Source organism: Crocodylus siamensis, chromosome 14, assembly GCF_052110815.1.
Source record: "Crocodylus siamensis isolate JL-2025a chromosome 14, ASM5211081v1, whole genome shotgun sequence".
NCBI classification, from domain to species: domain Eukaryota; kingdom Metazoa; phylum Chordata; order Crocodylia; family Crocodylidae; genus Crocodylus; species Crocodylus siamensis.
In genome coordinates, this window is record NC_143408.1 from 11,823,037 (window position 1) to 11,836,336 (window position 13,300).

At 46.6% G+C, this 13,300-nt stretch overlaps 1 protein-coding gene across 5 annotated transcripts in view; it reads left to right on the plus strand.

Moving 5' to 3' along the window:
• RANBP3 (RAN binding protein 3) overlaps positions 1 to 13,300 on the plus strand; it is a 127,444-nt gene that overhangs the window by 77,751 nt on the left and 36,393 nt on the right. For all 5 annotated transcript variants that reach the window (XM_090027098.1, XM_090027099.1, XM_090027100.1 and 2 more), the window contains one exon: positions 13,162 to 13,240. In XM_090027098.1, coding sequence (XP_089883224.1) covers positions 13,162 to 13,240 — 79 coding nt within the window. The remainder of the gene's footprint in view (positions 1 to 13,161; positions 13,241 to 13,300) is intronic.

A 13,300-nucleotide genomic window follows, 5' to 3' on the forward strand; every position in this document is an offset into this window, starting at 1 on the left:
GGAGGGAAGCAGGGCAGTAGCCTGTACACAGATCTGGGGGGTGTGGGTTCCCCCCTGCTCCCTGAGAGTGCTCATGGCAACAGGGAGATGGCCCTCCCCTGGACAAACAACCTGCAGCCCCATCCTGCTCCCTGTTGGGGCCCTGCAGTTGCTCACTGCAGCCCTGGGCCCCAAGTACCATGTAGCTGGGCAGCAGCCCCAACCCTGCTCGGCTTCCTTCCTACAGGAGCCTCAATCCTCCTCTTTCTTCCCCCTCCCCCCACTTACCTGCTGGAGCTGCTCTCAGGCTGCTTGGGACCACATGCACGTGCATGCACATGGTGCCTCCTGTCTCTCAGCCTTCCTCCTGCTCCCTCCCAGCTCACTGCAAAAGGGGAAAATCTGTGGATTTCTCTTGTAAAAAGAGAAGTCCTTATTTGCCTCTGGTAAAAGGTAAAATCTGCGGTTTACTCTGTTTTTCTGTGGGAAATGGAAAACCTGGATACCTGCTCGTAAGGTTCAGAGTAAAAAAACTGTAGGGCATACTATATACTGAGACTTCATTTTTGGAAGAAACTTCTTTTAACTTACTGGCTTTTTGCCTGCATTGAGTAGATGTCCTTCGTTCTTACCTTCTTAGAACAACCCAAAGGAGCGTTCAGTATACCAGCTGTTTTATATCCCCACTTCAAATGAATTACCCAAACCTGAGCCATGGTGTATTGGAGATTGGTTTTTGCACATGTCCTGGAGCAGATCTTTTTCCCATACGTCATAAAAGAGGAGGTTTTTGCACTTCAGAGGTATCATTTAGCCAGATCACCTACTCCAGGTACACATCTAAAGACTGTTTTGGGTCAAAGCACAAGAAAGCTCCCTTTGGAAGGAACCCCCACCCTGGCTACCGCTGCCTTAAATCATGCAGGCAACCGTGCTGTTATATAATCCCCTTTCAAAGCTTGATTAATTTATCTTAAAAACAGGGTTATTTTTGTCCCAGATACTCCCACTGAAAGACCTCATTGGGAACTATCAGGCCCAACTTGCAAAATACTACTCCCTCATCCAGAGTTAAATCTGAAGCAGTTTTTTCTACATGTGCACAAGCTAAGAGCAATACAAATGTCACTGTTAAAGTGCAACAGCTGGTGAGCACTCCCACTCACCAGTCAGCAGCTCCCCTTTTGAAATAACTGTGTGTATGGACAAACATGCATTTGAAGCTGTCTTGTGCTCCCAATTAGCTCTTTATCTGAAGATGTTAGGGGATTTGCATATTCCTTAGACTAGAAAAGAATGGTTGCATGCTGTCACCTTGTCTTCACGTGTTGGTTCTTGACGTACTCCTTTCCTTACAGGCTCAAGATTTGGTTTGTGATACTTAACGTATAGGTTGTATATTTTCATGTAAGCAGCCTACCTGCAGAAAATATTTGAAGGAATGGTTATGCAAGTAACACATCAGAGGTCTTGTTTTGAAGATGGTTTATCTTCCACCTAGTGCAAAGAATGCATGTGCACACAATTGTGGCGAAGCAGCTGCCACATAGTAAACCCTGTCACACTTTTATTTTGCAGTAGGGTGTTTGCTTGTACACCCTGGATTCATAACAGCCCCGTAAATACATGTACAGGGTGCTCAAATTCTTTGGGTGAATCGCATATCTTTTATTACAGCAACAAAAAAACTTGGGGGGCAGGGGGGGGGGAGAAATTTTTCTTAGCAAGCTTTCGGGTTTAAAAACCCTTTGAGCCTGAGGAAGCTTCTGCAGTTGGTGTATGCTTTTTCTAGATGGAATGAATAGTAAAACCTGAGGCTGGGCTGGTATGTCTACAAGACAGGCAGTCGGTGTCCTTAGACTAACACGGCTACAACCTACACCCCTGTACAAGGTGCTGTCATTCTGATTGTGTTCAGACTGCATAGTAGTGGGTTATGTGCATCAAAGAGAACAGAAACATCTTTTTACTCTCGCCTAGATAACTGGTCAGTCAGATCTCAGCAGGAGACAGCAACAAGTCTGTAATTACAGTTCTTTGCTCTTTATAGTTGTTCTCCTAGTAATGTGTGTACACACATGCATGCAGATGCACACATGTACACAAACATACATGGACACACACTCGCATCTTTTCTCTCATAATAGGTAATGACTTTGAGTCCCCTGTGACTCCCGGGATCTCTTTCACTGCTGTGCTCCTTAGAAGGTCATCTCCCAACCTGTAAGTGTGTTGGTGATTCCTTCTCCCTAGGTGCAGTACTTTGCACTTATCTTTATTAAACTGCATCCTATATTGTTCTGTCCACCTTTCCAGCCTGTCTAAATCTGCCTGAATCTGTTCCCTGCCCTCCAGCATGTCTACTTTTACCCCATAATTTTGTCATCCACGGACTTGGACAGTGTGCTCTCCATGTCCTTGTCCAAGTCGATGGTGAAGATACTGAACAGCACAGGTCCAAGGACTGAGTTTTGAGGGACCCCACTGCCCATATCTTTCCAGGTCAAGACTGACCCGTTCACCACCACTTTCTGGGTGCATCCCAGTTAGATGATTTCATGGTCAGGTGGGTGGCAAATTGGCTAAGTCACAACCACTAGTTCTTTTTTTTAATGAGAATGGGATGTGATGCCATATTGAAGGCTTTTTAAAAATCCAAGTAAATTACGTCCACCTCAACTCCTGCATATAAGTTTGTGACCTGGTTGTAAAAAGAAACAAGGCTGGTCAGGCAGGATCTACCTGCTTTGAATCCATACTGGTTGCCCTTCAGCATTATTTTTCCTGCTGGACTCCCACAAATATAATCCTTGATAACTTTTTCAAAGGCTTTCCCAAGGATAGAGGTGAGACTAACCTAACCAGGCTATAGTTACCCGCATCTTCCTTCTTCCACTTTTTGAAAATAGTGAACATGTTGGCCCTTTTCCAGTTCTCTGGGACTTGTCCTGAGCACTATGAGCGCTCAAACAGTCCTGCCACTGGTTCTGGTATGACACTGTCCAATCTTTCAGCACCCTTGGATGAAGATTATCTAGGCCTATTGACTTGAACGCATCAGGCCCCTCCAAGTGTCCCTTCACTAGGTCAGTGCTAACCTTTGGTGGGCTGTCACCCCTCCTGTGCTTGTCTGTAGTCCAGTTTGGAGATATGTCATTATCTGTGTTCAGGAATACTGATGCAAAAAACTCATTGAAGAGCTCAGGTTTGTTCCTCCTATTCGTCCCATTGCCCTAGCCTGTTCTGTAGGGGTTCTGTGTTACCAGATTCCTTCTTATTGCTCCCTATATACCTGAAGAAGGGGCTTTTTGTTGTCTTTAAATTTTGTTGCCTTCCATTACTGCCTTGGCCTTTCTGACTGACTCCATGCAAGTGCGAGCCAAGTAGATGTAATTCTCCTTGGTGCCTACCCCCTGCTTCCATAGTTTGTGTGCCTCTTTTTTTCATCCTTAAGCTTTCCGGGATTTCCCTGTTCAGCCAAGAGCATTTCTTGGCCCCTTTGGCCCCCCTTTGTGTGCAGTGGGGTTTGAAGGGACCTCAAGAGGTCATGTAGTCCAACCCCATGCTCACAGCAGGACCATTCCCACCTAGATCATCCCAGGCAAAGCTTTGTCTAGCCACGTTTTGAAAATCCCCATGGATGGAGCTTCCACCACCTCTGGGTAAGCTATTCCAGTGTGTTAGTCTCCTTCTAGTGGGAGAATTCTTCCTGGTAGCTAACCTAACTTTCTTTGGTGCAACTTAACACTGTTGCTTTTTGTTCTGTCATCTGCCACCACTGAGAACAGTCTAGCTCCATCCTCTTTTGAACACCACCTCCCCCCCACCCCTTCAGGTAGTTGAAGACTGCTATTAAGTCTTCTCTGTCTCCTCTTTTCTAGACTAAATAAGCCTAGTTCCCCTAGTCTTTTTCCTTAAGTCATGTCCTCCAGCCCCCTCACCATTTTTGTTGCCCTCCTCTGGACTCTCTCCAATTTGTCCACATTCTTTCTGTAGTAGGGGGCCCAAAACTGAACACAGTACTCCAGATGTGGCCTCACCAGTGCTGAATAGAGGGGAATAATCACTTCTCTTGACCTACTGGCAACACACCTACCAATGCAGCCCGGTATGCTGTTAGCCTTCTTGGCAACTAGGGCATACTGCTGGCTCATTCAGCTTATGGTCCATTGTAACCCTCAGGTCCTTTTCTGCAGAGCTGCTGCCCAGCCCGTGAGCCCCCAGCTTGTACTGTGTGCATGGGATTCTTCTGTCCTAAGTACAGGATTTTGCGCTCATAGATTTCATAGGCATTAGGGCTGGCAGGGACCTTGGAAGGTCATTGAGTCCAGCCCCCTGGCCTAGGGGCAGGAAGTCAGCTAGGGTCAAAGAATCCCGGCAGGATAGGTGTCCAAATGTTTTTTTTAAGAATCCAGAGTAGGTGCTTGCACTGCCTCTGGAGGGAGTCTGTTCCAGGGTTTGGGGGCTCAGACAGTAAAGAAGTTTTTCCTTACGTCCAGCCTAAAATGATCTTGGAGGAGTTCGTGACCATTTGACCTTGTCATCCCTTGGGGTGCTCTGGAGAACAGGCATTCACCCAGATCCTTATGTACACCCCTTATATACTGACAGTTAGCCACTAGTTCACCCCTGAGCCTGCGCTTTTCCAGGCTGAAGAGTCCTGTGACACTCAGTCTGTCATCATAAGGCCTGTTTGGTTGCCCTCTGATCATGCACATGGCTCTCCTCTGGCCTCTCTCAAGTTTTTGCACATCCTTTTTAAATTGTGGAGCCCAGAATTGGATGCAGTACTCCAGCTGCAGCCTCACCAAGGCTGAGTACAGAGGGAGGATGACATCCTCAGATTTGCTTGAGAAGCATCTATGGATGCAAGCCAGGGTTTATTTGCTTTATGAGTTGTGACACTGCATTGGCGGCTCGCGTTCATCTTGTGGTCAGTCATGACCCCCAAGTCCCTTTCGGCTGTAGTGCTAGTGAGCATAGCACTGCCAAGGCTATAAGTGTGGTGTGGCTTTTTTCTCCTGAGGTGGAGTACCTTGCATTTATCCTTATTGAATGTCATCAGGTTTTTATCCCCCCATTTTCTAAGCCTGTCAAAGTCGGCTTGCATCACCAGCCTATCCACAGGTGAGGACACTTTAGCACAAAGTTTGGTGTCATCGGTGAGCTTGGCCAGTCCGCTTCTGACACCAATGTCCACATTGTTAATAAAGATGTTAAAGGAGTATATGTCCAAGGATAGAGTCTTGTGGGACGCCACTGGTCATGGAGCACCATGATGATTCACTTCCATTGATTACTATTCTCTGGGTCTGACCTTGGAGCCAATTTCCCAGCCGTCGGGCTGTGATGTAGCTGAGGCCACAGTTGGCCAGTTTTTCCATGAGGAGATCATGGGATACCAGATTGAAGTCTTTTTTGAAGTCCAGATATATGCGGTCAATCTCTTCTCCCTTGTCCAGGTGATAGGTCATCTGGTCATAGGAGGAAATGAGATTGGTCAGGCAAGACTGCATCAGACCCATGCTGGCTGTCCCTCAGGATGTTGCCATTAGCCAGTTTGTCAAGAATGGTTTCTTTTTGATAAATTTTTTCCAAAATCTTCCCAGGGATTGAGGTCAAGCTGATTTGGCCTGTAGGTCTCTCTGAATTTTGCCTAGCCCTACCCTCCGGCATATTAGGGGGTCAGACCTGATGATTAGTTTAGGTCCCTTCTGACCCTAAGTACTATAATATCTACTACTCCCCCAAGCTTGGTCTTATCTGCAAACTTGCTGAGGGTGTACTCCATCAATGACTTGGAAGATGACAAAGGCATTGAGCAAAACCAGCCCCAGGACCAACCCCTGGGGGATTCCACTTTATACTGGCTGCTGACACTGAGCCATTGATTACTACTCTCTGAGCCTGATGCTCCAGCCTATTTTCTATCCACCTTATAGTCCATCCAGCCCATACTTCCTTAGCTTGCCTGTGAGAATGTATCAGAAGCCTTGCTAAAATCAAGGTATACCATATCCACTGGTCTCCACACAGCCAGTCACCTTGTCATAGAAGGTAATCAGGTTGGTCAGGCATGACTTGCTCTTAGTGAATCCATGCTGACTGTTCCTAATCGCCCTTTTCTCCTCCAAGTGCTTACAAATGGATTCCTTGAGGATCTGCTATATGATTTTTTCCAGGGACTGAGGTGAGGTTGACTGGTCTGTAGTTACCTGGATCCTCATAGATTTCATACATTTCATAGACATTAGGGCTGAAGGGGACCTCGGAAGATCATCAGGTCCAACCTCCGGCCTGAAGGGCAGGAAGTCAGCTGGGGTCATAGGATCCCAGCAAGATGAGCATCCAATTTGCTCTTGAAAGTGTTCAATGTAGGTGCTTGAACCACCTCCAATAGCAGGCTGTTCCAGACATTGGGGGCTCAGACAGTAAAGAAATTCTTCCTTAAGTCCAGCCTGAAACGGTCTTGCAGTAGTTTATAACTATTTGACCTTGTCATCCTTGGGGCGCTCTGGTGAACAAACGTTCCCCCAGATCCTGGTGGTCATCCCTGATAAACTTACAGGTGGCCATCAGATCACCCCTAAGCCTGCACTTTTCCAGGCTAAAGAGCCCCATGGCTCTCAGTCTGTCATCGTAAGGTCTGTTTTCTTGACCCCTGATCATGCGCGTGGCTCTCCTCTGGACTCTGTCAAGCTTCTCCACATCCTTTTTGAATTGTGGAGCCCAAAACTGGATGCGGTACTCCAGCTGCGGCCTTACCAAGGCCGAGTACAAGGGGAGAATGACGTCCTGGGACTTGCTTGAGAAGCATCTATGGATGCAAGCCAGCATTTTGGTCGCTTTACTAGCTGCAGCATCGCATTGCAGGCTCATGTTCATCTTGTGGTCAATGATGACCCCAAGTCTCTTTCTTCCGTAGTGCTAGCCAGCATAGCACTGCCCAGCCTACAAGAAAAACTGCAGGTTTTTCTTCCCAAGGTGGAGAATCTTGCATTTTTCGGTGTTAAACACCATCAGGTTCTCATCCGCCCATTTGCTGAGCCTGTCCAGGTCAGCTTGGATCACCTGCCTGTCTTCTGGTGTGGATGCTTTGCCCCAGAGTTTGGTGTCATCGGCGAACTTGGCCAGTCCGCTTCTGACTCCAATGTCCACATCATTAATGAAGATGTTGAACAATATGGGTCCCAGGACAGAGGCTTGGGGGACCCCACTGGCCATAGGGCACCGTGATGATTGACTTCCGTTAATTACTACCCTCTGGGTCTGACCACGGAGCCAATTTCCCAGCCAGCGGATTGTGTTGGACTCAAGGCCACAAGTGGCCAGTTTTGCCAAGAGGTGATCATAGGATACCAGATCGAAGGCTTTTTTGAAGTCAAGATTATGACATCAATCTCTTCTCCCTTGTCCAGGTGATAGGTCACCTGGTCATAAAAGAAAATAAAATTGGTCAAGCAAGACCTACCCGCAACAAACCTGTGCTGGCTATCCCTCAGGGTGTTGTTGGTGTCAGCCAGTCCATTAAGGATGGCCTCTTTAATAAACTTTTCTAAGAACTTTCCTGGGATAGGAGTCAGGCTGATGGGCCTGTAGTTTACTGGATCCACTTTCCTCCCTTTCTTGAAGATAGGCACCACGCTGGCCTTCTTCCAATCTTTGGGCACTTCACTAGAGCGCCAGGAGTTTTCAAAGATCTGTGCCAGAGGCTGGGCTATGATGCTCGCCAGCTCCTTGAGTACCGCGGGATGTAGATTGTCAGGGCCGGCTGACTTGAAGGTATCCAGCTTCTCAAGATGTTCCTTCATGAGGTCAGCATTTATGGAGGGCAGGGGATCTCCCTCACCCAGACCTCCCTGTCCTATAGCGAGCATGGGCGTCCCATGGGACTGATGAAAGACTGTCGCAAAGTACCCATTTAATAGGTTGGTTTTTCCTGGGTGTCAGTTGTCCCGTGTGGTTCAGCAGGGGTCCAGTGTTGCCCTTGCTTTTCCTCCAGCTCCCCACATATAAGAAAGAGGACTTTTTATTGTCCTTGATGCTCTAAGCTAGTTGGAGTTCAGTTGCAGCCTTGGCTTTCCTGGTTTGCTCCCTGCAGGACCCAGACCAGTGCAGAATATTCCTCATTGGAGGTGAATCCTGCCCTCCAACCTTTTGTAGGCCTTTCTTTTTAGCCTCAGGAGGTCTGCTAGATCCCTGGAGAGCCAGGGGGGCTGCTGTGCCCTCTTGCTGCCTTTCCTCCAAGATGGAATAGAATTAGCTTGTGCATTGAGGATTACTCCCTTGAGGAGCAAGTACTCGTCCTGAACTCCCCTCCCCCTGGGGTCATGGTTCCTTAGGGCCTCACTGACGAGCCTCCTGAGCTTTCCAAAGTCGGCTTTCTTGAAGTGAAGGACGTCCGTGTTGCTGACTGACTTGCCAGCTTTACTGTGGATGGTGAAGGTGATCAGCTTGTGGTCGCTGTTGCCCAGCTTCCCATCAATCACTAGGTCCCTGGTTAGGTCATCCCCAGTAGCCAGTACCAGGTCGAGCAGCGCTTTACCTCTCATTGGCCTGTAGACTTCTTGAATCAGGTAGAGGTCATCCACGCATGATAGGAAGCTTTGCTACCGCCCAGATTTTGCTGAGTGATCCTCCCACAAGATGTCCGGGTAATTGAAGTCATGCATGGCAACCATGGTCCTGGAGCATGCAGCCTCAGCCAGTTCCTGGGCAAACTCCTGGCCAAGCTCTTGACTTTGGGTGGGAGGTCTGTAGTAGACTCCCACCATTGTGTCCCCTGTGCTGTGTTCCCCACGGATTTTAACCCAGAGGGTCTCCAGTTGTCCACCCTGGTAGCCAACATCAGCTTGCAGGGATGCGTAACTTTCTTTAGCATAGAGAGCTACACCCCCACCCCTTTTATCTACTCGATCCCTCATGTACAGGGTATAGCCATCTATACCCATGGTCCGGTCATGGGTGGAGTCCCGCCAGGTCTCCGTTACCCCTTTGACGTCATAATTATTTGAGTTAAGCAGGAGGACGAGTTCCCCAAGCTCCTGGCATTTGTGTACAGGCAGGCAAGCGTCCCCTTGGGGGCTCTTGTCTTGCCCACAGATTGTAGCATGGCTGAGGCAGGGGTAGGCTCCCTCCTTTTTTTTTTTTTTTCCTTCTCTTTCTTAAATATGGACCCTATGTTTGCTTTGAGCAATCGTACAGCTCTTTTACATAAAGTGCAACTCTTCCTTCTCTCCTCCCTGCCTGTCCTTCCTGAACAGTTTGTACCCATCCATGACAATGTTCCAGTCATGTGAGCTCCCACCGAGTCTCTGTTATTCCAATCACGTCATAGTACCATGACTGCAAGGACTTCCAATTCTTGTCGCTTGTTTCCCAGGCTTTGTGCATTTGTGTACAGGCACCTGAGGTTAGGTAGTTGATTGCCTTGATTTCTCAGGAAGTATGAGAACACCTCCCCTGTTTCCCCCTCCTGCTTGCTCTTCCTCCAGGGCTTTGGTCTCCATCTCCTGGTGAACCTAGTTTTAAAGCCCTCCTTGCTAGTTTAGGGAGCCTGTTTGCAAAGATGCTCTTCCCTGTCTTTCCCAGGTGGATCCTATCTCTCCCCAGCAATCCTTCTTGGAACAACATCCCATGTTTGAAGAAGTCAAATCCCTGCTGGCAACACCACCTGTGCAGCCCAGTGTCAATCTACAGGATACACTTCTTTTGCCTGGGCCCTTTTCCTTGACTGGAAGGATGAACAAAAACACAACCTGAGCCCCAGCTGCCCTCTCCCTTGCACTCAGAGCCCTGTAGTCAATTTTGATATGCTCAGGGTCTCCCCTGGCAGTATCATTGGTGCCCAAATGGATGAGCAGCATGGGGTAGTAGTCAGAGGGCTGGATGAGCCTCAGTAATCCCTCTGTGACATCTCGGATCTGGGCAAGCAGCAGACCTCCCAAGACAACAGGTAAGGTTGGCAGATGGCTCCCTCCATTCCCCCGCAGAAGGGAGTCCCCAACCACCGCCACCTGTTGCTGCTGCTTCTTGGTAGCATTCATCTGGACCCTTCCCTAGCCTGTCTTCCTCCACCAATGGAACATGCTCCTCCCTTTCTGCTGCTAGAGCTGCATATGTTCTCCAGATAAATGACTGTAAGTGGAGGTAAAGATCTCTGCTTGCTGCCAGAAGTTACAAGGCTCCAGCTTCCACCCTCTTGGGAGTCTATGTCCCTCTTGCCGGTTCCCTGAGAGTCACCACCAGGAGACACGGCTCACACTGCAGGTGCTCCCCAACCTGGCCATTGCTGGAAGGAACCTGCAAGCTACAGTCCCCACAGTGCCAAACCAGGACCTGGGTGGAAGCTTCAGTGGTGAGCAGTCCTGCCTAGACAGAAGCCTCACAGGTGCAAGCAGAGGCAGTGGATCTGGCATTGCGATGTCCTCCATCCATTTCCCTGGGTCTCTTATTTGCCTTTTTCTCTTACTGCTCTTTTGAGCAGACCTTCCCAAGTAAACTCACCTGGAAGGGGCCTGTTTGTTGCTCCTTGCCCTGAAGGTACTTCCCCCCTGCTTCCTCAGGCCAAGCTGAAAGACGTGCCCTTCAAAAAAGGGGCAGGGGGCCCATGAACTGGCCTAGCTTGTGAACTGCATGCAGACTGCTTACCCTTTTTGCTGGCTCCCTAAGTCACTGTGTTTATCTTGGGTGTTGGCTGTTAAAGACGGACTGCCCTACATAAGTCCATGAGATCCTGATACAGAGCAGGATGGCATCTCTTGGAAAGACTTGTTTTTCCAGAATGGAAAACATTCTAAATATAGGGTACAGATATGTACTGTCTATATAGGTTACAGTGTCTCGGATCTTTGACTTTTTTTTGCTGCTTTGAAACATTCTAGCCTATTATTCAGCTCCAGTAAGGTGTACCTTGTAGGAACCTCAGTTTGCTATCCACTTCTGTAGTTAATTATTTGATTTAATGGTGTTTACGTTATTTGATGACCTGTTACATACTAACCCACCAGTCCTAGAATGTTCTGCTTGGGCTCACAATATCATCTTGACTCATGAAACCTTTTGAGCTGCTTTCATAAAATCTTTCTTGCTTCATCTCCCTTTTACAGTTTTCTTAGTAGCTGTTGCATTGGCCAAGAGAATGATTTGAATTCCAAGTACTTATGAATGACCTTCCCTAGAAATATTTCCTAGGGATAAGTTGGTGTTGAAACCTCACTCTTAATTTTATCCCTATGATAGTTTTGGAGTTTCATCTGAATCAGTTAATTTACGTGTCTTCCTCCCAAAGTCTTAATATAAATTGAAAAAAGTTGCACAATTGATATTTTTCATATCTTTTAGAGCTTCTATAGGACTAAATGATTCAGAATTCCTTCCAGTTATTAGTGGGAATAGCTAGATGTTCCAAAGCTCAGATCATCTCATAAAGAGTAGCTAAATGGGTAATGTAGCATGGTACTGCCAGCAGATATTTTGCTACACCTGAATTTTTAAGTCTTTGGCTCTTTTTTAAGAAACTTGCAAAAGATAAATCTGCTAAGCAGTAGTGTGAAGTAACCTGCTAACCTTTATTGAACATCACACCTTGGAGCTAGATGCCAAAGCAAATGTCAGGATTTAGAAAGGAGTACAGAAAACAGTTGTTCAAGCACTAGAGCTTATCTTCCTCATTTCATCAAGAGAAGATGAATTGCTTGCCTGTCACTTACAGTGGGGCGTCATACCCATGCATACTCCAAACAAAAGAGTTTTTCGTATAGTAACTGTGGTTCTTTGAGATGTGAAATCTATATGTGAGAACAACTTGCAACCCATCCTGTCTTTTGGAATCCTCAGACTTCTAATTGTGAAGGAACTGAGGAGCATGTGGCACATGGGGCCAGTCCAGGCACACTTTATACACCATGAGGGGCTGTTCTGGGGTATATGTGGCTTTTGGTACCCACACCAGAGCAGCCCTGCATACTGGATCTGGTGTGCATGGCCTGTATATGGGCCACACATAGCCCAGTCCAGACCAACACCCAGATCCAGTGTGCAGGGCCAGTCTGGTACAGCTGTCATTTTCACTGGAGATCCTAGAATGGCATCATGTTGTGCGCAGCACACTGGCCCCAACTCTGCATGCTGCATATGGCACACCGGGCCAGTCTGGCATGAGCTGCACACAGCATGGGGTCAGTCTAGTGTGGGCTGCACACACCTTTGACATCCCTGTGTTAGAAAATAAACAATAAAAATGTAACACGTGAAACAGGAGCTAAACTCCTAACTATATTTTTTCATGCATGGTTATGAGAGATTTCCAGGCTTTGAATGCTAGTTTCTGCTAGGTTATTCAAAAGATGGTAGTTCTTTGCATTTCCTGTTTAAAATAATTATTGTGGGTGTGTTGCTCATGGTTGGAAATACTTTCTTTTGTTCCTCGTAAAATTTAAAGACGTTAAGGGAAGGATAGAAGAGTCGATAGTGTTGATAGTCAAATAATATTGGAGTTAAACTGCTGTTATAGAAACACCATTCCATTAGAAAAGGGTGAAGGTTAGATTAGCATAAGGAACAAACAGGCACGCTGTGATGCTGCATGCATTTTTCAATCAGTAGGACTGGAAGAATAACTTAATCTATATGGCTCGTCTATTATTTTTAGAGTTTGTTTAAAAACCATTGGAAAAAAGTGTGAGTACTTTTTTTCAAATGAATAATTCTAGTAGTTAGAGAGGAAAAAGACTATTTAGCTCAGAAATCTCAAATGCTAAAACAAGTGCTTTTGACCTGTAAACTGATATTCAGTATAATATATTGTAAGCCTTTTTAATAGAAATATTAAATAGAAATATGTGAGATGATGCTTATATTTGTAATTTTTTTTAAAGCAGATATGTGGAGGTTAGTATGTGAGCATAGGGCATAACTTGACAAAATACAGAACTTGTACAAGAAAGTAAGAGAGTTTGAGGATGTCAGGTTTCATAACATGCCTATTTCTGCATTGCTGATTTTGTCTCCTCATAATGCCTCACGCTTCCTTATTCTCATTGTGTCAGGGAACAAACAACTCAAGGTCCGGCCGGTGAAAATTGATCCCTTGTTCTTAAGCTGTTATTGATCATTAACTTCTTTTCACTGTGTTAATGAAAACATTTGTTTGTTTTTTATCCCCCTGTTCCTCCCCTCCAGTTTAGAGAATTCTACAAACAGTGCCGATCCATCCAGCAACAAATTTGTTTTTGGACAGAATATGAGTGAGAGAGTGTTGGTGAGTACCCGTTGATTATGAAATTTGATATTTCTTTTGGATATTGTTTATGTTGATTCC